At 40.1% G+C, this 26,355-nt stretch overlaps 2 protein-coding genes across 4 annotated transcripts in view; one reads left to right on the top strand and one right to left on the bottom strand.

Moving 5' to 3' along the window:
• Positions 1–1,227: 1,227 nt before the first annotated feature.
• cdt1 (chromatin licensing and DNA replication factor 1) lies at positions 1,228–6,609 on the bottom strand. The gene is made up of 10 exons (XM_062400464.1): positions 6,032–6,609; positions 5,486–5,617; positions 4,187–4,470; positions 3,842–4,036; positions 3,240–3,385; positions 2,985–3,085; positions 2,673–2,861; positions 2,406–2,570; positions 2,018–2,219; positions 1,228–1,890 (listed from the first exon to the last, which is right to left on the bottom strand). The coding sequence occupies exons 1-10, from the start codon at positions 6,488–6,490 to the stop codon at positions 1,727–1,729; spliced, it is 2,037 nt and encodes a 678-aa protein (XP_062256448.1). The 5' UTR covers positions 6,491–6,609; the 3' UTR covers positions 1,228–1,726.
• A 1,899-nt stretch (positions 6,610–8,508) lies between these two features.
• piezo1 (piezo type mechanosensitive ion channel component 1 (Er blood group)) overlaps positions 8,509–26,355 on the top strand; it is a 114,102-nt gene continuing 96,255 nt past the window's right edge. For 2 of the 3 annotated variants that reach the window (XR_009923916.1, XM_062400809.1), the window contains exon 1: positions 8,509–8,885. Coding sequence is in view for 2 of the 3 variants with exons in the window: in XM_062400809.1 (XP_062256793.1) it covers positions 8,822–8,885 (64 nt within the window). In the remaining variant the exon portion in view is untranslated. The remainder of the gene's footprint in view (positions 8,886–26,355) is intronic. The other variant, XM_062400808.1, reaches the window with a different exon arrangement.

Here is a 26,355-nt window from a genome sequence, read left to right as displayed (position 1 = left end):
TTATTAGAAACATGTTTTTGGACCAGATTGTTTTGGACCATGAGATTTAATAATATTCCCACCAAGTTTGGTGGCAATTCATCCATGTGTGTTGTTACACTTGCAAACCTTTAGTAGACCAGGCCTACTGTGTCAAGCATGACCTTAAGTGGAAAAGACAGTTATCATACAAATTATATATAAAAATCAAGTTCGGCTCATGAGGCGTCTTATTTTCCTATTTTTGATCTGAGCAAAATATCCAAGAAAACGAAGAACAAATTAATTACTTGTTTTATAATTTTGGTTTTCTAATGGATTTACATAGCCCTTTCCCAAAGTGCTTTACAGAACAGTATATTTCCATTCAGGTACATTTTCGATAGGGGGCAATTTGGGGTTCAGTATCTTGCCCGAGGACATCAAACTGCCGAGCTTTTGGTTATAGGATGCCTGCTCTAGGCTCCTGGACTATTATTCATGTTACATAATCTTGTCTGTTCGTTAGACCCTATTTGAAACAGCTTTCTGATATAAATGTTGAGCTCTGATGACACTCACATTATTGGTCATTTTCTCAGATATAACAGTTTCTGCTGATGCCTCCAGTCTTACCATCTGCACGACAAGGTTCATCACTTGGTGAATGGAAACTGTTGACCTCACATCAAAGTTCTCATGAATGGTTGATTGTATTGATATTGGCCCCTACTGCATGTGTAATTACAAAAGTTACAATTCGAATGTCAGTGAAATATTTCCTTTACATGAGCTGTAAACCTTTTTGATGTAGTCAGAAGGCAGCAGTAGCACCATTCAGATACCTCAGAAGTAGGCCGTGGAAAACCCAGATAGAAAGCTTAAGTTTAACGCATGCTGTAGCCGTTTAATCTTTGCACAGTACTAAGTGGAGACTGGGCTAGCTGGGTCTTTATTTACACGTTTCAAAGTCCTTCTTAAACCTCAGAAGACTTATTTTTATTCCTGGTGAGAAGGGTAACAAAATATCAACTGTCCAGGCCACAGCAGCAGGTCAGCATTGGGCCAGTCAAATTATCTGCTGCTCTTAATTGTTCACATATTTTTGTCACTTCCTATTGAATACTGGCTTTGGTTTTCCAGTGATGTGATGGTGTCAATAGTTTTGATGGGATTCTATAAAGTTAAAATTGACCATCACCCATGTAAACGTACCTGAACTTTTAACAGAAATTAACCATCCAATCCAGATAATGATGCAAATTTGACTGTTTTACAGACCGTTCCATTTAATAATTGCATTCATGACAAATTATTGAAGACAGTACAGCTTTGTCAAATTGTATTGTTTAAACATTATCAAACAGCGTTTTAAAAATCTAAACACTCAGTGGTTTATTTTAGAAAACAAAGAATGGGCACAGATCAGTGGGCATTGATATAACACTTTCATCAAGAAAAAAAACCCTAAACAAAAAAACAAGTGTGGTTAAAACAACCTGTTTACAACACAGGAGCATATAGGGAATACAAAGACCACGTCAGGCCTTCCAGTGTGGCTCCAGGAAATTGGGGAAGCACTGGGGTCTTCTGGGACAGACCCTGGTATCATAGAGTAGTCTGACTGTTTTTATACCAACAGCATTTAACAGGATTCAGCACAAAACATACTGTGCTAAACTTGTTAATAACAGAGCTGTAATACTTGATGGAAAATACCCTATGGCACTTGAAATTGTTTGCTTGCAACACCTGAATCGGGAGTCTATCAGAGTCTCTCCTCCTCACTCAGTCGTCTGCTCAGTTGGTCCAGAACCACGCTGATCTCCATGTTCTTGTTCAACTTCAGGTAGAAGTCCTTCCTGATTGGATGGATAGTCAGCCAATCAGCAGCAACTTCTGCCAGCAGACGAATATGCTTCTCCATTTCACCTGTTAGAGAGGAGCAGCATCAGCCAATTAGATCATTTTTTCAACAAGGAATTTCCAACAACATTTGTATGAGATACAGCTAAATCACATATCCAACTCTACTGTTACCTCCTTTGTTTGAACCCACCTGTGCTGAGAGCTGACCTGTAGCTGGCCACCATCCTGTTACAGGCCAACTCCATTATTAAAGCCGGTTTCTTCTCTGCAACGAAAACCGTTCGCAGAATCCTTGCCAGCTCCCTAAGCCGTGAAATCATCACCAGACGCTCCTCCTGAGAAGGGTTTCGGGTCATGGTCGCTTGGAGTTTCTGGGATTCCTTTGCTCGAATCTAAAAAAGCACCCAAAAATAATTCAGACAAAGCAAAAGTATGACAAACCACAATAAAGATTTCTAATATGAGGCCGAGGCTGATTCAACCATTTTAATAATACCCCTACAGCACAGTCAATTCCATCCCAGTAGTAATATATAAAATCCTGATCCCCATGACAACTGGTCTACTCTTCCACCTACCCTGTCCAGCAGGGACTGAGACACTCCTTTCAGGGCAGTTGGGACTTGTGCTGCAGATGGAGCTTGAGTCTGGGGGGCTGCTGGGTTTTGTGAAGGAGTGGGCTCCTTACTTTCTGCAGCTTTATCTTCGGTCTTTAGCGAGAGAGAGACCAGAGCCTTCTCCATCTAAACACAGGACAAGATAAGTTATTTTCTCCACCACCCAAAGAACCATAATAGGCAAAATTACAACTGTTGTCATATGAAAACTTAAAGTAGACACAATACCTTGGGTGTGATGAGTGAGCGGGCCTTGTCCAGCACCTCCTGAGCTGTGGCTAGTTTCTCGGTATGAGGAGGCTCAGGCAGAGCGCTTGTTTGGATGGCTGGGACAGTGTCCACATTAAAGCGTGGGTGCCACCGGGTCAGTTTGTCTTCTGGGACAGACACTGGAGGTACCAGCGAAGACAGGAACTCCTAAACACATCACAACATTTTCCCTTGTGTCAGTGAGGACGGCCAACTTAGCTCTTACAACAAAATTTTTACAACAAGACTTTGAGGAGCCTGAATGAATTCTGTACTGGAGGAGCTGCTGACCTTGTGGTGCTGTTTGACAATGTCCACCAGATTCCAGTGGAAAGTGCGTCTTCTCTCCAGGAGACGAGAGGCTGACAGGACAGGACGCTCTTTATTTTGATCTGAGAAAGACACATGCACAAATATATGAAAATTAACACAAGGGCAGTGGACACAATCAAGGGACCTGCATTTAAATATGAGCTTTAACTTCAAATAAATAATGAAAAATGAACATAATATTGAGCAGTAGAAAGACTAAAAGCTGTGTCTAACCAGAGAGAACGACAGGCTCCACAGTAAGCTGGTAGCTGCTCTTCTTAATGCTGCTGTTGAAGGTTGGGATGTTCTTCTCTTGTCTGAATGTGTAGACTTCAGGAACCACCATCTTTATCTGACCAACGTGGCTCTCGTCAAACCTCCTAAGGAAGACAGACAGTAGGCAAACATCAGTTTCTGATTTTAAACAGCAGTATTGCGGCGTGTGTGGCATGGCAACGGCATGGAAGACAATTAAGTGGAAAGACTTAACTTCCGATGTCAGCAGATTGTTTTATTAAGTTCTCTAAAATGCCTGAACAATGTAGTTTTTCTTCCCTGACAACTTATAATTGCTCCAAATTCTCAGACATTTCCTTTGACAGACAACAGGACACAGAAACATCAGTGAAGTCAACAGGTTTTTCAGGTGAAGACCCCACCTCGGCAACAAAGCTGATGTTCCTTAGTAAATGTACATATATTGTTAAATATCCCATTAAAAAAATCCAAATCTCCTTTTTATTTGCATCATGTGAGTTGTGACTAAGTTCACTGATTTTAAGTTAACAGAAACACTCATTAAGTACAACAAGACCATCTCTTTATCCTCCACGTACTTATGCAACATATCCTGAACTCCTTGTTTGACCTTCGCAAAGGTTGCCGTCTCACAGCGGTTGTGCAGCATGGCAACCACGGTGTCCATACTCCTGAACATCTCAGCCAGCACCTTGTACTGGTATGGCAGGGTGAGGCCTGGGTGGGCTGCCTCGGCAAGGGTGTGGTACCGCTGGAACGCTGGCTGCTCAGCTCTGGAGGACGAGAGAGGCAAAAACACTTTGGTCTCGGATCTGGATTTAGACATTATAACGCAATATTAGAGAAGATGTAATGTGTCATCTGCACAATGAAAATTGGTCTTGTTTGAATGCTTTATCTTGCATTGTTGTATATTTGCTCACCTGTCCAGGGTTACTGTCTCCCTCTGCTTGCTCTCCTCTGCCTCTCTCTCCCCCTTTCTTCTCTGAGCTTTAACTGCAAGCTGTTTGACTCGTGTAACATTGAGCTTAATGGCCTTTGCATCCGAGATGGGGGGCGTGGAGGTTTTGGGGTCAGTGGGATTCGTACAGCTGGGCGCCGGACCAGAGGAAGAGGCAACTGAAGCTGTTATGGTTATTTTCTCTGCATGTTTCTTGATCTTCTGAATGCGAGACTTGAGGGCAGCAATGTCTTCTTTACACAGAGCCTGGAAGAAAGAGGGTATTGACATACTGATGAATCTATGACTGCAGGATAATCATCTAGATAATCTTTCTATTGTTGTCAATCAATCCCTTGTACATAGCCAAACCTGGAAGAAATGGATCCAACAACAAGTAATGTCCAAATATCTAAGTCTGATTTCTTATTTCTCAGTGCCACAGGGCCTCATTTTGTTCAAAAACAATTAGTAAGATGTTAATGTAGCGGTTTAGACACATTGGGCTGATCGATGGTATGAAAAATACAGAATAACATGCAACATGTGTCATTTTAATTGCTTAAAATAGATAAACTTCAAAATGTGAGGCAGTTGACATATTCCCAGCATTTTTGGTGCATTGATAACTTGCTGCAGAAGAAAGAGATTGAGCAACACATATGTCATCTGAAGTCAATAGCTGAGTATTTTTCTGTAATTTAAAAGGCTCAGTAACTTGGCCTGGGTTAATGCTCCTAAGGTACTTGGAATAAGATCCTCTGCACTTTCTCCTGTGTGACTGCACATATCTGACTGAGAGCCCCCAGAGAGTAGTATCTGTCCATCTGAACCCCTAGTATAAAGTCTGCAGAAGGTCGGGAGGAGCTGATGTAAGAACAGAGCAGGAGATCCTCTGCAGGATTCACAACTGTTAACATGCTGCCACACCACCATTGACTGTTACAGACAGCTGGTCATCTGCACGACTAATAGTGTGACAACGATAAGATGAACAAGATATGCATTTTACATATAGACAGATGTTAGTGGATTTAGAAGGTAGACGCATGTAGGTGGATACATGAAATATGATCAAAAGCACTCTGCCCAGTTCAAGCTCACTTGGCTTTTAAGAGGATGGGACACAGCACTCAGCTTTACTTGTATTTTCCCCTGTCACCCGGCGAAAGTCTCTAATATAATGATATAGCCTAACCAAAACATGGTGCAACAACACTGCTTGGCTCTCCTATAGTTCCACCACACACACTCTCATCAGTCCAAACAAACTTGATGTTACCTTGCTCGTCTGTCCCACAGTGTTCCCACCGCTGACTGTGTGGTTCCCAGCACTGTGTCCTACTCCTGACACAGGGGCTGCTGGAGACGAGGGAAGTGGGGTCACCTCACTGGTCGGGGGCTGAGTTGCCGTCTTGAAATACACAACACACACAAAAGTAAGTAGAGCCGTTTGACAGATCATTTATGTAGACATTTAAATTATGAATAGTACAAATCATTGTATTGTACCTGTCCATAATGAATATATCACTCACTGTGTAGGTTTGAAAATGAAGGTTTAGTAGGTGTACAGTTAACACCTAAAGACAAATATTTATCAAACTTGTAAATTGTATCAACACTTTTAACCTCGAAATGCATTAGACATTACAGAGGGTGTGGGGTTAGTGCTTTCTTTCTACTTCATATAAAGTACACATTCACACAAGAAGGTGAACTGTGTGCTTCGGCTGCAATCTTCGTGTTAATTCAACAATAAACACCTCAAGGAAACAGCAACGTGGGCTCAGACAGCGAGGAGAGTTACAGGCTGAATTGGTTTTACCTGTGGTGAGTCTTGAGGCAGAACCAGCTTCTTCCTGGCAGTCCTCTTCTTGGTTCTCTCCGGGACCGCAGACTCTCGGGCGGCCTCTTCTTGTCGTTTCTTCTTGGCCGTGCTGTGATCAGCGGTTGCAGAAAACACCGCAGCCCCGAGGTCAAACTCGGCGTCGGCCGAGGTCCGCTTCGGTGTCCGGGGACTGGAGGGGGGTCGCGCAGAGGCGTTGCTGCCGGCAGACTTCTCATCGTTCGACCCCGCTGCCTCTTCGATAAGTCGGACAAACTCTTCGTGGACAGAGGAAGAACAGAGTATAGCTTCTTTATTTTCCACAGACTGTGTGCGTTTGCTGGTCACGCCGGTGTTTAGAGCACAGGCGCCGCGGCTGCGCGGCTTGGCTGCTTTCACAGGGCAAGCGGTGCCGCTCTTTCTATGGGAGAAGAAGTCCGTGACCCGGGCCTGAGACATGCTGCTGCCGCTACAGGAACAATAACACACTGTGGAGTTCTGCTATCAATGCAACCTGGAGGGATTTAAATACCGAGCATCAACAATAGCTCAACAAAACCGGATATAGCCACGCTTCACAGGAAAGAGAAACGAAGTTTCGCGCGAAATCCTATAAGCCACGCCTCTTCCGGGACTCACGTGAGCAACAGGGTGGGAAGTGTTGATGAATGGATCAGATATTTGTAGTATGTTTAACATCAGTAAACATCTGTCCTTGTGTTGGTTTGATTATTTATCATTGATTGACCTCGAATAGTGATAAAGATGATATATAAAACATTTATAGATATAGATTCAAAAGCACATTACATCAGATCCACTGTGGTTAGAAAAGAACTACAGTAAGCTGCTGGACTGTTCATAAATGTTAAGTGAACAATGAATGCATAATACATGCATCATTCCCACAGTATACTATGCATACGAACAATATGACAGGCTGACATCCAAAGATGAATGTGAGGCATGATGGACAGTGTAATAAATTAGCTATCTGTTGTTGAAAGGGAATCGTCTGTTCATTGTACACTGGCTAGGATGATTCACCAACTCTTTTTACATCAGGCTTGAAAATGAGGGTATTTGCTTATCCTAAACACTGGGTCACATTCCCTTCATACCCTTTGTTACCAGTCATTGTGTGATTATAGAGAGCCCTATAATCTAAACTGGTAATTTTGAAGTATCACAGAATATTATAGAGAGAGTTGACTATCTCTAGCAAAGCATGACATTGTTCTAAAGCTGGGGAGGGGAAAACACGAAGGAAGGACAACAGCCTGGCCCCTGAAAGCACATTAGAAACTCTTCAATTCCGCCTCTGTAACTGAGAATATATGATCAATTGTTGATATGACATTTCACTTTTCAATTTCACTCAAAATCTTACAGAGTATTTAATCAGCTTTTTTTTAGGGTAATTTAAAACTCAGTACAGAAGGAACATATTAGCTGTGCTACAATTTAACATGACAATTAAAATTAAGTATATCCTAGTCCAACTGCTTTAGGTTGAAAGTGAATGGCCCAAAATGGACATGATTAATCCTTTTTGACGATCCTCACCTTCCGTCACAGGTTATGATCAATGGTTAAGCTCAGGAATACTGCAGGTATCTCTCCAGGGACAACAAGCTGTCAACAAGCTATTATATTTTTTATATTCCTTTCATTGCAACACACTCAGTTTTCTACTGTTGTGTCCTCGCCTGCGCCTTATTTACACGTGCCTGGATTGATGTCGGAAAATAATGTGTCCCATGACAAAGGATATGAGCAGATTATCATATATTATTGACACACCCAGCCAACATTAGTTTGATCGTAGTGAGATAGATTAACTGGAACACATAATAACAAGTTCCTCATTAACTTAGAAATATGCCCATTCTAATCAGTACTCAATGATAATCATCACCTCATCTAACTCCCTCAGGTTTCCTCCTGCTCTGGAAGATTAGTAGTCGGGGGAACATTATACAGTGTGTGTGAGGGTATGAAAGGATTAAAATGTCTTCACCATTTTTTGATGTCTAATATGAAAGGCACATTTAAAATGTTAAGAAATGTGTTGACTCCCTCCTTTATCTTTCCAACCATCACCTCCATAAGCTCAGGCGCCAGAGTTTATTTGTCCACTAGGGGACGTCACTGAAACACATAATGCAATTTCTTTTGGTGCCAGGTAGTGTCGACTTACCGGGGTCCTGGACAACTTTTAACGTACCAATACTGACTGAAGGGTTCTTGTAACAGATGTCAGTCTTTAAACAAGCAGATATTATTTTAGATTTATACCAAAACCACAGCAGCAGTGAAGTATAGTTATATATGTATGGCTGCAGTAAGCTGCTGACTGACTGAATGACTGTGAGCAGCAGCAGGGAGGTGACTTTCCCCGAGCTGCTCGCTGGAGAATAGCTCCTCTATGAACGCCCTTCACACTCACTTGCCTGTGAATCACATTTTCCACCTACAGCACACTGGGCCCCTCTAAGGGAACTCACACACTGAAGTCTTCTCCCTCACAGTTCCAGAGAGGAGCGGCTCGGTCTGTATCCGAGACACTCACCGCACCGACACAATGGAATAATGGAAACTTTAGTCCTCTGAAGTTTTTTTTGTATTTTTGACGAGACACCATGAGCGCACATCGACCTCATGGCACATTCATTCTTTTGTCACATTTAATCAACAAGCCTGAATGGAGCCGATTGAGTCAGCTGACGTGATCGATGATAGATATTGATGTGTGCTTGATGCTCATCGGAGAGTATTAGTTCCACAGATATGGATCTCCAGGTGATTGTGTGGCTATTCTACTGCTTCCTGATACCCATCGCGCTGTTAACAGGTAACTTACCAACCCTCTTTGATTCCTTGAAACTTAAAACTGTTGGTGCGATTATGTGAGTCAACAAAGTTTCTCTTTGGCCCACTCCCATCTACAATGAGGCGACGTGTGCACGTCGTGAACGCACTGGGTGGTAACTAGTGAAACAGCTGGAGGGAAAACTGTAAAAACAGCAGCTGCAATGTTTCTCTGGTTTGTGTGGCTGATCTGATAGAGGCAGAGACAACGTTAGTGCTGATCCCACCCAGGACACCAGCACTTACAGACTGACATAAACTGGTTTTGTTTCACTAAAAATCTCTGTCCTGTGTGGAGAAGGTGTTGGTGTCCTGTTGTGAAACGCGACAGTGTCGGCGGGTTGGGGAAAAAAACATATAAAACCTCGGGGAGAGCATTGATCTGAGGTTGGAGCATCAGCCGAATGAAGTGTTATTCAAAACTTAATCAACAGATTTTAAGTCATTTTCCACCCATTAGCTGAGGAGAAACCTTAAACTGAATGATAGTTCAATGAGGGTTGTCGGGATTACTCGTGATAGCCTCGCCTAAAGTAACGCAAACAAGTTAATATGTTTCCACTCCAAGATTTGTTCAACGTTAATACACACTGGTTTTCAGAATAAAGGGATCTGACACTGCGATTACTCTGAATATTAGACCGGCCAACTTGACACAACTTCATTCTTTATTTTTCCCTGGTTAATCACATAATTCGTTTACAGTTAATAACAGGCACAGCTACACTCTTGATTGCCTGTTATTATTTATTATTTCCAGCTTAATTTGTGCATTATACGATAATGACTGAATTCACAATGTTGAATCAATCATGCAGTCACACTGGGATGAGGTCCACGTTCTATGGAGGAAGGGCCAAAACATGTCTCTAAGGTTAATAAGTTACCTCGTGTCATGTTTGAGTTAGGGTGAATTCAGGTAATGTGGGATTTTTTATTTAGCAATTTTGACTTCTACGACCACATATTATAACTTTTTGTAATCCTTAAAATACTTTTTAACCACGCCAGAAAAAAGAATGGAGATATCGTACTCAGACCCAGCACATCTTGTAGTGTTCACTGTCCCAAAAAAAGAAAATTGTGCTTGAAAGTTATATTCTGGGACACTTGTATTAGGCTATAAAAAACCTGAATCCCATTTTGTTATGCATTTCGAGCTCAATATTATACATTTTTTGAAATCAATATGAAAAAAAAGACTACTAATATCATTTCAATGTAAAAGTCTTGTAAAATTTGTTTTCATAAAGAACACCAAAATAAATTCTACTAAAGGTGTCTCCCATTAAAAAACTAAAGAAATGTCAGAGATTACCCAAATTCACCCTAAATTCGACAACTTCTTAAATGTGGCAATGATCCACTCTATAGTTAAGAAAGAAAGAAAATCACAATCTTTAGTGCCTCTGTGGGTTTGAGTTTGCAATGTTTATATATATATATATATATATTTATAATTTAAAATGATAATAAATCTATAAAATAATACTTCATTATATGACACAGTAATGCAAAGTTTGAGTTGTTGTTTCTTTGAGCCCATAATTAATTTACAGAGAAAACTTGTAATTATAGGCCTATATTTGTCTTGATAACCACTCAATGCTCCTTACAATACAGTTTTACATTCACCCATTCACACACACATTCATACAGTCCATCTATTAGCAGCACTTTGTTGTTCTATGAGGGGCAATTCAGGGTTCAGCATCTTGCCAAAGGACACTTCGGCATGCAGATGGGGAAGACCTGCTGACCTTCAGGTTGGAGGACGACCGCTCTAGACCTCAGCCACAGCCGCCCACATGGGATTTGTTTTGTGTTGAACACCTTTTTTCTTTATAACATCATTCATTTTAAATTACTGAACATATCACACCATCCTCTCAGATGCGTTGGCTGGACCAGCTGCTTTTGGCAGAGTCTGATGTCAGATGGTATTTAGGATGCTACTTACAGCTGGCTTTGCAGGTTTAGGTCAGTCTTTAATGATTACTGTCTTGGCAAGAATCAATTTATCAAAGACCTGATAGATTGTCTCAAACAGAGAAACACAGTTCAGTGCATGTGTTAGAATGGGGAAAACCTCAGGATGTACAGGCACCTTGTAGGTCTTGAGCAGAGGGAGGTGGTTGTCCGCAGCTTTAAGCTTGTTTTTGCTTTATAGCTTAATGATTTCATGTTGTAGGTTGTCAGGCACATCAGCTGGTTCTGCATTAGCAGCTGAGAATTATGTTAATTTGCTTTTGATGTCCTGAAACGTCTACCAGAGTGCCTGAAGGTGTTTTTCAAACAAAAACATCCGATGTCACAGCAGGCTTTTGTTCTGAGAAATGTCCCTTCCCAGTTGCACCTTCCACACCATCAAATAATTTTAAATTTGAAAGCAGAAAGCTGAGTTGCTGGTTCGGGCCTCAGGACTTGATATTCAGCTCTGAGAGGTACTTGGTAATATCCAATAAAAGCGTCACCTAAATTATATGTAATGTAATTGTAATGGAAAAAGTTCACTGATCAATGTCATACTACTGTGAAGAATGTCTTACTACTGTTTTGACGGTTTTCTGTGCACTTAGCTGATACAACATCAATGTCTTCCACCTCCTGTGTGCTGTATTTGAATCCTCTTTTTGTAACAGTGATGCCAGACGGCGTCACTGTTACAAAAAGAGGATTCAAGTACAGCACACAGGCTGTCTAAAAACCTTCCTTTTTAACTTCTCGTGGTTGCACTCTGAGCCATGTTGCTGGCTGTCTAACCCTCTGCAGAGCTAATTATTAAAACTCTAAGGCAACTCCGGTCTGAGAAACTTATTATTTCAAATCTCATGATAAATTTCCGGGCATTATGTAGTTTCTAAAACCATGTTAGCATATTTGCTTGAGTTAGTGCAACTCAAAATGTTAAACCATATATCTGTCCTGCACCTGTTGAAAGTTATTGTCGAAACAACAGTTTTCATTACAATGTCCAGCTTTCTTGATGTTTTACAGTGGCTTACAGCGTAATGACTTGTATTAAGTTACACTAATTTCTTTTTAGACCAGTGCATTTGACCCCCTTTGATGGCCAATCATGGCTGGGGCTTCATCTGTTTTGTTCAGAACAACTGACAGTAAGGGTAAGGAAAAACTACTAAAAACCCTTTGAACATGGTAAAAATATGTAGAAACCTCAGAGAGCCACATGTGAGGGATCCCTCTCCCAGGACGGACAGAAGTGCAATAGATGACAGGTGTAGGAAAACATCATCAAGATTAAAGTTTTTAGCAACATTGATGAGGGTAAACATTTTGAAGGATAACTTCAATACTACATGTCAAACAGTCCTGCTGCAATCATATTCTATGGTCAGCAGCCAGCAAGATCATGATCCATCATCCAGACCGGATGCCACAATAGTCCACAGTCATTGTCCATTGCCGCTTATTAGGATCCATCATCAGGCGCCGCCTCGGTCGTGGTCCACCACCATTATATGATGCCAACCCGACACAGGATCCGCCATTACCACTACGACCAGCCGACAAGATATAGAATCCGCCATACTGGATCCACCATTGCAATCTCTGATGCGCGATCCACAAATCGTAATCCATGGTGAGGCCACACCGGGCCGGATCTGCGGGACTAGTATGATTTAATGACAAGTATAACTAGGTGTCATCCGCATAGCAGTGGAAATTTACATAGTGTGTCCTGATAATGTTTCCTAGTGGAAGCATATATAATGAGAATAAAATTGGACCAAGCACAGAGCCCTGTGGAACACCATCGTTAACTTTGGTGCGCACAAATGACTAATCATTAATTTGCATGAATTGGGAGCGATCAGAAAAATAAGATTTAAACCAGTTTAGGGCGGTTCCATTCATGTTAATTAACTGTTTAAGTCTTTGTAATAAAATTTGATGGTCAGTTGTGTCCTATGCTGCACTGAGATCTAACAGAAAGAGGACAGACACAGGTCCCTGATCTGAGGCTATTAGAATGTCAGTAGTGACTTTTGCTAATGCTGTCTCTGTGCCGTGATTGGCTCTGAACCCAGACTGAAAGTCTTCATATATATTATTTTCCTGGAGAAACACACATAGCTAATTGCCTACAACTTTGTCTAAGATTTTAGACATGAAGCGGAGATTAGATATTGGTCTGTAATTTGCTAAAATCTCTGGGTCTAGGTTGGGTTTTTTGAGAAGGGGTTTGATTACAGCTATTTTAAAAGACTGTGATACATAACCTGATGATAATGACAAATTGATGTATTAAGTAACAAATTATCAATTAGGGGCAGAATTTCTTTAAGTAATTTTGTCGGAATCGGATCTAAGATACAGGTTGTTGATTATTTTGGTAAACTGATCACGGGTGATCAGACAGAAACGGTCTAAGTAATGGGTAGGATTCTCAGCCGTTTCTGAGATTTCTGTTGTTGGTAGGGTATTAGTGCCAATTGAGGGAAGGAGATGGTTGATTTTATTTCTAATAGTTAGAGATTTATCATTGAAAAAGGTCATAAAGATATTGCTATTAAGGGATGGAGGAATACTGGATTCGGTGAAAGTGTGCCTCTCAGTCAGCCTGTGTCAAATTTTATAACCCCGTAGGTAAATAATTTGATATATATTATTTATATATATATATATATACCCTATTTGTATACCGTCTATGGGTGAAAACATATTGGAAACACAAATTAAGTGGTGGGTTGTTTCTTTACATTCTCATTAAAAAGCAATTGACACATCCAACAGTGACGTGGTGGAGATGGTGTTGAACACTTGTCACTCTCAGTAGCATTGTGTTTTTCAGTTTACGATGTACTGAGGGGAATAACTGCTGTGTAGGCTATGATGAATCACTACAAGAAATACTGTTGGTATCAAGAGAAATGCATCACTTAAAAAACGTAAATATTGCTACAAAATATTATTATGACTAACTTAATAAGGCTACAGGATCCTGTAAAAATAATGACTTTGTTTTGCAGTGATTTAAGTGGTCTCTAGCCAATTCTTTCATCCGATCCTCTGCGCTGCTCTGGAGCAGGAAGAGTGTGCAGCAATGCGGCATAGGTTACACTGAGTAAAAGCACTCCAATTTTGTTATACTGCAAAGCCTATGTTAAGCACAAAGATAACAGGGTAACCCGCTAATGTCCCTCTGTGACACTGAGCAAATCTCATAAATCGATTTGCATGCACGCACAAACACACGCACACACACTCACACATGCACACACACACACAAGCACACACAGACTTGAATTCATTTCCTGGAGACTTAACCTAACCATAACGACTGCTTAACCTATCCCTAACATAAACCACAGACGTAAAAAGCCAGCTTTTCCCAATTAGGGACACAAACACACAAACTTCAGAATGGGTGTTTAGCTTCCATTAAAAAGCAGGCTAAGCTGTGTTGGCTTTGGGTTTATCTCTAGCCTATACACACCAATGTATGAAAATCTGTTTCAGTATGACCCAGTCTGACTGTAGGGAGTAGGTTTTGGTGATGGTTTTTGACATGAAATATAAATTTCGAAAGAAAGGGAGACAGAGTCAGAGAGAGAGAGTCAGAGAGAGAGAGAGAGAGAGAACATGTGACAGGATGACACTAGCTAGAACTAGCAGTGTTCTGTCAACAGTTTATGAGCTTTAACTCAGTTAAAGGAAGTGAAATATGTCGATTAATTATAATAAATTATTTCATATTGTTGTAGTAGTTTAAAGACTTAAAAAAAAATAATGCTTGTAAAGCTTTGCCTTTGAGACCATGGCATTGGATGGGACAAACTCTGTATGTTCTCTCTAAATAGAAAGTTTATGTTGCTATAAATCTCCATCTATCTATCCATTTGTCCATTTCCTTAAATTATTCATCCTGTTAAGAATAAAAGGGCTGGAGCCTTTTCCAGCACACTTTTACATGTGACCCCCCCCAAACCACTGTATGAGTCAATGGTTGTGTTGACTTGACCTAATGTAACTAGTTAACTGTGAACCAGTTTATATACATATATATATATATATATATATATATATATATATATATATATATATATATATATTAGACTTTTGAATATATCCCTCTGGGACCACTTCAATAGCACGATGTATGAGTTCTTCAATGGTAATCTAAATATGAACAATGACTGGATTTGAACTCGAGACAATTCATCCAAATGTTTGCTATACGGGAGTTGGGACTGTGAGACATTAGTTTGGTTTGGCACATGGCCATAGTTTAGGGTTTTAGAAGGGATGAACAAAATAATTAACCATAGGTTTCAGTGAACCAAACTTCTCTCACAACTCGGTGTGTGTTGAAATAAATTCAGTCAATTTTGTAAATATTGTAATTTTGTTGATGTGTTGAACTACAGATGGCATTGTTTGCACTTGGGTATGTAGGGGCGGCTGTGGCTGAGGGGTAGAGTGGTTGTTCTCCAACCTGAAGGTCGGCGGTTCAATCCCCATTCTGAACAATCTGCATGCCGAAGTGTCCTTGGGCAACATGCTGAACCCTGAATGGCCCCCATAGAATAACAAAGTGATGGGATAGATGCACTGTATGAATGTGTGTGTGATTGGGTGAATGTGAAACTGTAGTGTAAAGCACTTTGAGTGGTCATCAAGACTAGAAAAGCGCTATATAAATACGAATCCATTTACTTCTGTTCATCCTGGGAGAGGGATCCCTCACATGTGGCTCTCTCTGGGGTTTATACATTTTTGTCCCCTGTTTTTCCTGACTCTTGTTGAGGGTTAAGGGCAGAGGATGTCACACCTTGTTCAGCCCCATGAGACAAATTTTGATTTGTGAGTATAGGCTATACAAATACAATTTGATTGATCGATTGAGGGTTGATTAATTATTTACATTAGTGTAACAATATCGAGTAGCTAATAGTTAGCTTGGTACCTAGGTGATTAGCCTGTTAGCATCAGCAAGTGAACCAGAGAGCTGCCAGCTTAAATGGTGGCTGGAAGTCTCAAGTATGTCACAATCACGGTGAATTAATCAATTCACCACCATCTATGTCAATAGATAATGGTTTAACTCAAACTGTTGTTAGTTGTGTCCTAATTCAGGGGCATTTCAGGCAGTGACCTTAACGTTTTGGCACTGAGCTCCATTTGATTGTCCAGGTGAAGATACAGAGGAAAATCTGTTGCTTTTAAAAAAGATTACAGAATGCTCCAGCTCTGCCATCATCAGGAGGTTGATGCTTCTACAGGTAGGTGAGCTTTATAGACAGGATATTTCCCTTCATGGTAACATATGTACATTTAACTCTCCCTTGTGTTATTATACCAGCATGTGTTGGGTGTGGTTACATACCAAATATGTAGCTAGCTTCTGTGGTGAGAAGGAGCAATCTTTAAAATAGATCTTAGCTTTGATCCTGGGCAGACACAGCTCACGCTCATCAGTACTCATACTGTGCCCTATATTTTGTGTTGGAAAATATGGCTGTTAAATTGTTGGCAGACTCATTCCATTTGTGGCTTCATTATCGATCTTCTCTAAAAAAAAAAGTCTTTGAATACATATGCCAATTTGCAGGAAATTTTGTCATAAACTTCTTTCAATTTTATGCCCCCTGCTATTAATGTGCCCCGCTCCCTCAGAATTTTGTTTTCACGATGACCATGGGAAAGCTTGTTTTGGATCCAAAACATGGTTGACTGGTTGTTCACATGGATTTATCATACATGTCTGGTTGTGTGACCATGTATGTTGCTTGCTTTTATTGATACAGTTTTGTAAAAAACAAATCAATGAAATAACATACTCACTGCAGATACCTAAGACCGTCACTTAGGACACAAGTGTAGGTAAAACAAAGTAGTTAAAATGTAAACTCCCATACATGCATACATTACAGGGGGATTGTTTGGTTTTTCAAGTGAGATGCCGCCACAATGAAGGCTTCTTCACTTCTATAGCAATGATGCACTGACATGATGTAATGGATCGGTGGTGATGGACAACATCAATGAAGGTAATTGGTCAAAGATGAGCAGTCACTATTCAATCCTGTATCTTATTCACAATTATAAAAAAAATTGTGCAACACAACTTTGCAAGACTTGTAGGACAACCAAGTGAAGTTTGCACATGCTTGAGAACAATGTTATTAATTTAAGAACTTAGAAGTGATGTAGCTCACACACAGGAGACTCATTTCCCCTCAGTGGGGTTAATAATTTGAAGGTGAAGGAGACATAAAGGGCAGTGGTACAAAGACACATTGTAACCTTTCCTTTGTGTATCAGGAGATAGAAAGCTGGATGTGAATCACTCATATCCAGCTAAAAACAATAACTGGCCTGACAAAGACAGTTGTGTGTGTGTTATATGTGAGAGGTGCTAAGCCAGTGAGTCAGAGCCATTCCACACCAGAGCAGTTTAACAAGACTTCATGGCTCAGTGAGATATGTTCGGAGTGTGTGTGAGCTTGGGGTGTGTGGGAGGAAGCCAGAGAGTAGGAGGATGAGAAGTTTTTTCTCTGTTCACAAAGAAGGCAGGGCACAGTTTGGTGTTTCATATCAACATCATCAGGAAAATTACTTTAGCTTTTCTCACGGTTCCTCCTATCCATAGTAAACTGTACAGACTTTTTTTGACTTGGCAGAGCTAAGTCAGATTTTCCTACGTGCTGGCTTCTTTTTCCTCTGCAGTTTTTGTTAAAGAGATACCGGTGCATGTTTGAGCCAGCATGCGGAGAATGTGGCATGTTTGGCGAGTTTAGAGCCAGGACACTGTCTGCTCCAAGGCTCTGACTGGCCTGTATGTAATGGAGCATTAACTCATGGAATATATGACCACATAAATGACTCTCTGGGAAATGTAGATGACATTTAAATACAAACCAGGACAAAAGTTGTTTATTTATCCTCTATACTGGGGTATATGTGAAGAATTATCACAGGTTAGCAGGTTTCTCTTAGTAGTTGTTCAGAATGAGATTAAATCTATGGAACTGAAAACAGACATCCTTTGACGAAGAATACCATTTTTGGCTTCTGACACTAACCATATAATATATACGGAATAGACAGGAGTCCTGCTTCAGCTATCAGATAGAATGTCTCAGACATGTGAAAAGCGTCAGCTCCTTACCTTGGGAACACTTAGAAAGACAGACTGGATGTGAAATACTTGACAGTATTGTGAGCTCACCCCTGAAATTTGTTCCAAAGCAAGTGTTAGCATGTTTTATTAGGATATTGTACCTCTTGGTTACTGCTTGGTGACAATACACTGTATAAGGTATAAGGTTTGCAGGTATGAGTGTAATAAATGTGAAACTGATAAGGAACAATAGGGCCGTCCACACATTACTTCAACATTTTCTCAACATTGTAATTTGGGTCCATATCTTTACAGATATTAAGTTGTAACAGCAGCTGTCTCCTTCCATGTTATTGACTCTTTGTCAAATGGGACTTGAGTCTGATATGTATTGTCCTGTTTTCTATTGTGAATTTGTATACTGGTGCCTTTAACTGTTACTTACCGTAACAACTTACGGTGTCATGTTCTCTATTTGTTTTCTACCTGCATGAGGAAAATGGATGTTAATTAGCATTCCTGCTCACTCCAGAGTATTTACATTTGGTATTTTACACTAATCTCCATTAGTGTGAAACAAACAAATAAATATTTGGTTTCTCAGGTAAAAACCTCTTGTTACATCTTTTCCATTTACTTTAAGGATTCTACTGAAGTGTTTCTCATCTGACACGCACATTTTTGTGTAGGTGGTACATTAGCTAGTGATTTTTTGAGTCTGTTGTGGGGATCGGTCTCTGGTGTTACTTTGCCAAGTACAGTTTTCTGGTCTGTGTAAGACTTTTAATATCCAAACACGACCATTTGACAGAAGTATACTACACTATACTGCTTATTCTTTAATGGTCTTAGGGGTCTGAAGCCAATTTCAGCTGATATTGGGCGAGAGAGGCGGGGTACACACTGAAAAATCGCTGTATGTTACAGAGCTTAATAAAATGATAATTGGGAGCTTTACAATCATAGATATTTATATCACAGTTGCGGCCTCAGTTTCAGAATCATTGATAAAGAGATGTATGAGAAACAAGACAATTTGGAAAAGGCAAAAGTCATGTCTCAGTTTTGATACGAGTTAGACTTCTCTGCTTCACTATGCTCACTCTTCTTATTTTCTTATTCCCTCTTTAACTCAGAGAGAGGTGTGTTTGTATGTTTTAGAGATAGCATGTTTATATCAAACATGTGTTCTGTTCTTCGACTGACTTTGATCAGCTATGATTTTTTGACATGAGATTGGTTGAGTTTAGTAGTCCTGTGTATCATGGCCTCTTTTTTATCTTTTCTAGCAAAAATGATATTTTATCTTTTATTTTGTAAATGCAGACACGTCAGTTTCATTTATATGGCGACAAATCAAGTCTTCTCAGGGCATTTTTTATATAGCAAAGTTCTAGATCTGTGTTTCATCCATATCCGTCTGCACAAAACGGAGCCTGAAGCGTAGGTACGCCACTTCTCACGCAAACAATGGGATTTATAAAAACTAACTTTTTGGAGATTAGAAAGTGGCGATGCAGACGTGAGGTGGTGAACTTCAGACTGATTATTGATCCACTTCATCATTTACATTAAAACCAACAGCTTTAGATGTGCATATCTTTTCCACACAAACCTTTCAATTGGAAAATATAAAAAACAACTTACAGCTAATTATGTTCAGATACCATTAAACAGCACGGTCATTAATAGTTTTTAATATTATCTTCTAACACTGTGCGTGCATGTATCATCAAATCGCTGCAATAAACATGACTCTCTCATCAGGTGCACCGAGCCCAATGGAGATCACTTACAAAAAATAAATAAAATCAATTCACTTTCCAAATAATATGGATGTGTAATCTGTGATATTTGTGCTAAAATGAGTCCAGTATCGCACAGATCGACTGTCGGAACCGAACCATCCAATTACAAACAAAAAATAAATTCTATAGATTAGGGACATCACAGCTGTCTCTGAATTTAATAATACAGCAGTTTTGCTTAAACTATTTTGATTAAAATACGATGATATGAGATACAACAAGTTCCCTCATATTCTGAGTGTGTTTCGCTCCGTTCTTTCTATCGTCTTCACTTTCACTCACAGTAATATCTGCAGCAGCAGCAGAGTATCAGTGTATTTTCTTTATTGTTGACATCACTGCTGTCCCACAAAATCGCTCTTCAACCCCACCTCACTGACAAACATCTCAATGTCAGTGTCAAAAAGTCTCGCTTCCTCTTCTAATCGCTTGATGCCGTGACTGTGTCATAACTCACAGTGGAACCCAATTGGTCAGCAGCATAATTTATTATTCATGAGATGCTTTCCATTGACTGTGATTTATAAAGTGAACATTGTGTTCAGATGATAGTGCACATCGGAATTTCCTTTTGCGTACGCTATTTAGGGCTTTTGTGCGCACGTACAATTTTAGTAGGAATCCCACTCACTGTTTCATAAATAACATTGCTGATATTTAACTTATGATCCTTATGTCATTTGTAAGATGAGATACAGAATAATTATGATTGATAGTGATGTAACATATAATTGTCATCTTTGTTTAGATTTTTGACTTTTTGCCTTTATTGGACAATTAAAGTTATAATAAGATACAAACAGCTAACAACATCAGCTCCCTTGAGATTTGTGGTATGTGTTTGCACTGCATCTTCAACACTGACAACATGAGAATAAACACCTATGCAATGTAGGATAAGTACAACACAGTGTAGATCCAGACCGATTTTTGTATTTGATGACCTTCCTTCTCGACAAGATGCTCTTCGTGAAAATTAGTTACAGTTGGCTGCAAATGTAGACATTTTCCCTTTGGAATTTTTAGTTGCTCGGCAGTTCAGATTTCTCTCTGATCACTGCCAGTTAGCTGAAGCCTCTGTAATCATCACATGCACATGTGGTGTGTTTGTTTTTACTGTCATGGAAGCTGTGGAAATGAACACAGGGGCGACAGTGGGAACCCTGCAGCCAGCTCAGTGTTAACATGCACACAGGGGACAAATTATTTTAACATCAACTATCCATATATTACCCTCAGCAGCGTAATAACACAATGTGTGATCAGGCGCTCTCTCTCTCTCTCTCTGTGTGTGTGTGTGTGTGTGTGTGTGTGTGTGTGTGTGTGTGTTTGACAGAGAGAGAGGGAGGTAGAATGAGTGTAAATTATTCACGTCTCTTTGCCCATTTTCTTTCCACAAAAACAGGAAAGCTGGACTGAATGTACTTAAATGAAAATAATACAGAGAGAGAGAGAGAGCAAGAGAGAGAGAGAGAGAGAGAGAGAGAGAGCTAGTGTTCCATTCTAAAAACACCTTCATCACACGTAGCCTCACTTCTCATTTGTGATGAGTTCCACAGCTGACCTGTTGGTTTTTCCAGAGCAAGTGGAGTGTAGAATGAGACAGAACTGAAATAGAACTGACTGCACTATAAGTGTAATTATAAGTAATAAATAATTAGATGTAAAATGTTACTGTTGAACAGAGATGATAGATAAACTAATATCTATGACAATGACATGACTGCTGTTACATTTATTTTGCCAACCATGGCTCAGAGCACACTTCAGCATGCCTGGGCATTGCCCTGCAGATATTCATTAAACAGGCTAAGGTCCAGAGGAATGTGCAGTTCACATTTTCCAGACAGTTCACGGCATGTTGTGGTTTCACATTTTCATATCTGCAGGATCCAGAGAAGCAAATTCAGTATTTAAATTAACACTAGTCTGTAACTTGGAGCTTGTAAATTGACTGCATTATATTATATTTTTGTCTCAACAATCCCCTTTGTAAACACACATCATTCACTCTTACAGAACAGATGTTAGGCTTCAATGTCTTGCTCAAGTACACTTTGTCAGTAGAGCTCGGGATTGAACCACCAACCTAATGTATGTGACAGGTTTGTGAATAAGTTGATTGGCCTGAGCCACAGCACACCAAAAACATGGAGCTGAAAGTATCATCATCGGACACGCTAAGCCTCAGCCTATGAATTAGAATTTTTCTCAGGACAATACACAAATAGCCTATGTACCTTGAAATAATGATTGGTCATTGCAATTAGCCATTCTGCTCCTTGTCAAATGTACCACATTTCACCATGAATACCAGTCAGTCCAGTTGAGTGGGTATCTCGATGGGCAGGGGCAGCTGTGGCTGAGGGGTAGAGCGGCCGTCCTCCAACAAGGAGGTCGGCAGGTCGATCCCATGTCTTAAAGGGCTCAAATCTTACATACTTCAGTCTCGTAAAATGTTATAGTGACTGTCACCAGATTCTGCTTTCTTTGTGCTATGTTGAGATTTCTAAAGTCCAATGTTTTTAAGGTGCTGACTGTTGCTTGTGCCAGAAGTTGCAGACCGTACTGTTGAGCAGATGTCTCAGGCTGAAATATCTGCTCACAGTTGAGACCTTGAACCATGCTAAACATTCAGAAATCCAATCAAGAGAAACGGTGACAAGAAAAACAGGCAAGGAGACATGATGTGTGGAGGGCAGGTGGAAAATTCCTGGAACAGCATTAAACACATATGAACCGAACAGGCAGATTGAACGTTAGAGAGCAACGTGACTGATCCACTCTGATTACAGACTGGGAGAAGAGAGGAGGAACGGAGGCTCCCACACACACACAAATACACACACACACTTCCAGTCTTCATAAAACCTAAATATACAGTAGCTGTTGGTCATGATGGTGTTGCAGTGAGGTACAGAGGGACCGTGGAATCTGTGTGGAAATGAACGTTTTTAGTTATGATGAGCTGTATGAAACATGCCGTCAGCTGGTAATAAACCCAAACTCTAAATCCTACAAAATTCTTGTACCAGAGAGGAAAAACAAATCGCACAGTGATCCTGAATGCAGCATGACATTGATCTATGAACGGCAGAGGCTACTATTCCAGTTGGTTACATCTTTATATTTCACGCTCGTTCAATAGGACTTAGCTTTACTAATTGTGCATTTTGAAAATTTCCAGCAGCACTTAACTGACAGAGGCCTCTAGATTGATGGCTGTACAATTTAAAACCTATCCAAAGGGACACATGGTTTATGACAGAGCAGCATTCAGCCTCTAACGGACTGACCCCAAACTCTGTCTCTGACCTGCTGAGCCCATATGTTCAAGGGTGTAAACTACTACCAGCTACTGCATCACATCGAACCGTTCATTCTGCATGGAAGGACCCACAGCGCCTCGGTCAGTTTGCAAGAGAGACTGGACTTATACATGAGCAAATAACTAGTATAACTCCACTAAACCACCCTAAAAAGGTGCGCGTTATAACTGTGGTGCCCTCTCTGGCACTTGGTTCCCTACGCACAGCGTATGATGCACCCTGCACACACACTCTCTCCCGTGTGAATTGTATAGTAGGGAAAAGGGGTTATTTGGTTTTCTATTAATAGATAGCTAAAATTAAAGATACACAGTTATAGCGTTTGCAATTAGAAGTGTGGAGTTGACACCGGTTACAGTCTCAGGCTTTGTGTGTTTAGACATCATGTCTGAAAACTCTTTATCAGTCCACCAAAAATGCTGAAGTAAAAAAATGTGTCACCACAATCTGACAATTTCTTTTTATCCTTAATAAACACCTGCTATCATTCCAGGTGAACATCACAGAGGACAGGAAGTGACTGTAGTTGAACTAATTAAAATGAATAATAAATGTAAAGCTGCAGAAATCATTCACGCTAAGTGATAAACGACCGAAGCAGTCAAATTCATTCATCAGATCCTCAAATGCAATTAAAATATTTGCAGTTTCCATTCAATTAACAATCTGATACATTATCCACATATAGTATAAACAACAATACATACTGCACAGCACTCTCCTGTAGTCATTCAAAAGTATAAAGATCTCATGTGAGAGACCAATGCAGGTGTAAATACTGAATACATCATCTGTTGTTCCTCATCAAGTGATATTCTCTGCTCAGATGTTTGCAATGACATAGCAATCTCCGGAGCGTTCAGGCGAGGGGTGGCATAGCAGGCAGAGGCAGGATGTGCAGAGTTCAAGTGTTTTTGTTTAAAGCACATTGACACACTTCGTCTGTGTCTTTTATTTGTATGGCACCATTTTGTCATCCTAAGATATTTGTACTCTTTTTTTTTCTATCAGTGCATTTCTAAAAGAAGCAATACATATTGATGATGGTCTGAGTTGAACTCAAGCTCTAATTTTCCTTTTGCTTAGTCCAGCTGTAGTGTAATTGACCATTCTTGTGCAGATCTCATCAGTTTTCCCTAACTTTCATTTCATATTGAGGTTTCAGATGGTGAGAATTGGAAACTTTTAATGGCTTTCACTTTTCTGTAAGAGTAGAAAGGTCCAAAGGTGTATTTGGTTTATGGGCAGAAAGTAAAATAAAAAACACAACAATAAATCCAAATGCTACAAATTAACTTCATCCCGGAACAAGTGGACCTTCCTGTTTCATCCTCAGCTACTCACAGGCCAAATCACATTAGGTTTGAAATATACCTCATATACCAACAAGGAAAGTATCTTGTTGGAATCTTAGTGGCAAAGAAAAGATCAATTAAATGTACACCAGTAAAATATAATAAGCTCTAGTCTCTTGTTTGAATCTTAGTTGCAAAGAAAGATCAATTAAATGTACACCAGAAAATATAATAAGCTCTGACACTGCTCTGATCGCACTCATAGTTGAATAGCTATTACATCTTCAAGATAAACTATTCTTTTAATCTCCACTTTTTAATCTTTAAATTAAGAGAGAAATTGTGCATTCATTCACAGAAAAATGTAATGATCTTAAGCTGCTTTCAGACATGGACTGAATTCCTCAGATCCTCTGGAGATTCTGCAGTAGGCCCTCTGCTTAATTCCCTGTGCGCAAGTGGGGGGTGAGCGCCACTACATGTGACAGCGGAATTAATAAGTTACATTCTGCGTCACCCCTCAGCTGATGAAAGTGTTGCTTCTGTGAACGTGTCCAAGCAGGACCCCCCCCCCCCCCCCCCCGCGCTACGTTGTGCATGTGTTAAAGTCTAGAAACAATTATACAGAAGTCTGCAAGTCATGTCTGAATTGTGCCACTGAAGACATTTAGAAAAAAAAGCAAACTATTGTAGCATGTCTTAAAAACAGCATCTGAATGGTAGAGCTGTAGATGGAACATGAGAAACAGACAGGGCAAAGTGGTATGGGGAGATAGCTGCTGTGGTTAATAGACCGTGTTATCATGTTAGTCCATAGACATAATTTTAAGGTGTGTTTGATGATTAACATAGGGTGGAGCGCCGTTAGTTTCAGCTTGTACTGAGTGTGGGAACTGACATTGTATTTAAAGACAATAATGTCCTCCCCTGACAATTAAGGAAGTCAAGCTGCAGGGACAGGCCTGGAACACAACTTCAGCAGAAGTTATATAAAACCTGTAAACCACACACAAGCATGTAGCAGCATATAAATGGCCAAATTGACATGGCATTTCACCCCCATATCAGATGACCTACACCATGAGTCACATATAGAAGAGAGGAGATGCCTTCTCCCTGTGAAGGCCAACACTGTTCAATGCTTCAGCCTAAGAGGATTTACAGGGGTTTCCCTCAAATCTCTAATGATCAATGCAGCAGCAGAATGAGCTGAACATTTGAATTAGCTTTGTCATGAAAGAAAATCCATTCATTTCTAATATCCGATAAGATTAAATAATCTTCTAGGCAGTAATGCAGATTGAAATAATTTTTTTTTTTCACATATCCCAGATCTGAATAATCTGGCAGAAAATCTAGTGTTTTGTTATAAAGAGTTAGTGTAGCAGGTTACAAATGACTACAGAGCAGTCAGACAGAAAGGCCTTCAGTGGTGAAAATATGTCAGGTTTATATAAAAAATATATATTTGGATTAATTTGACCAGGCTTTTACTATCAGTAGAAATAGGATTGAATGTAAATTATTTGTGGTATTTGCTTTAAATCTGGTGAAAGTCAGGAACAGGAAACAAAGTAGAGACAAAGAGAGTGGAATGCATCATAGACAGGGGACTCAGAGTAGGAGCAGGAACAGTAGTTATGGTGAAAAAAACAAAAAACTACAGAGGTGAAGAGCTTAACAGACTCTGATTACTCCAGTAGGAAATATGATGGTTACAGTCTGCTGCTGGTTTGAACTCGTGCAGTTCTGCAGACAGGAAGGAACACAATATGTTTTATGCCGTAGCAACCAGAGGAAATAACAATGCGCTCATGTGTTCGATTCTGTGTCTGTCACATAACGACTTTGCCATAAAGTTATTCAGAGAGAGAAGGACAAGAGGGAGCTCCAACAAATAATTTTAAGGTGTGTTTGATGATTAACATAGGGT

This window comes from Platichthys flesus, chromosome 12, assembly GCF_949316205.1.
Source record: "Platichthys flesus chromosome 12, fPlaFle2.1, whole genome shotgun sequence".
Taxonomy (NCBI): domain Eukaryota; kingdom Metazoa; phylum Chordata; class Actinopteri; order Pleuronectiformes; family Pleuronectidae; genus Platichthys; species Platichthys flesus.
Note: the sequence above shows the minus strand (reverse complement) of the source record. Positions and strands in the feature narration are given on the sequence as shown.

Bases quoted from the DNA above. Each gene is read 5' to 3' on its own strand.
- cdt1 (XM_062400464.1), bottom strand. From the start codon at position 6,490: ATGTCTCAGGCCCGGGTCACGGACTTCTTCTCCCATAGAAAGAGCGGC. The intron at 4,037-4,186 runs GTGAGCAAATAT...CTCGTCCTCCAG, and splicing joins GAGACAGTAACCCTGGACAG to AGCTGAGCAGCCAGCGTTCC. The intron at 1,891-2,017 runs GTGGGTTCAAAC...CCTCTCTAACAG, and splicing joins CAGGTCAGCTCTCAGCACAG to GTGAAATGGAGAAGCATATT.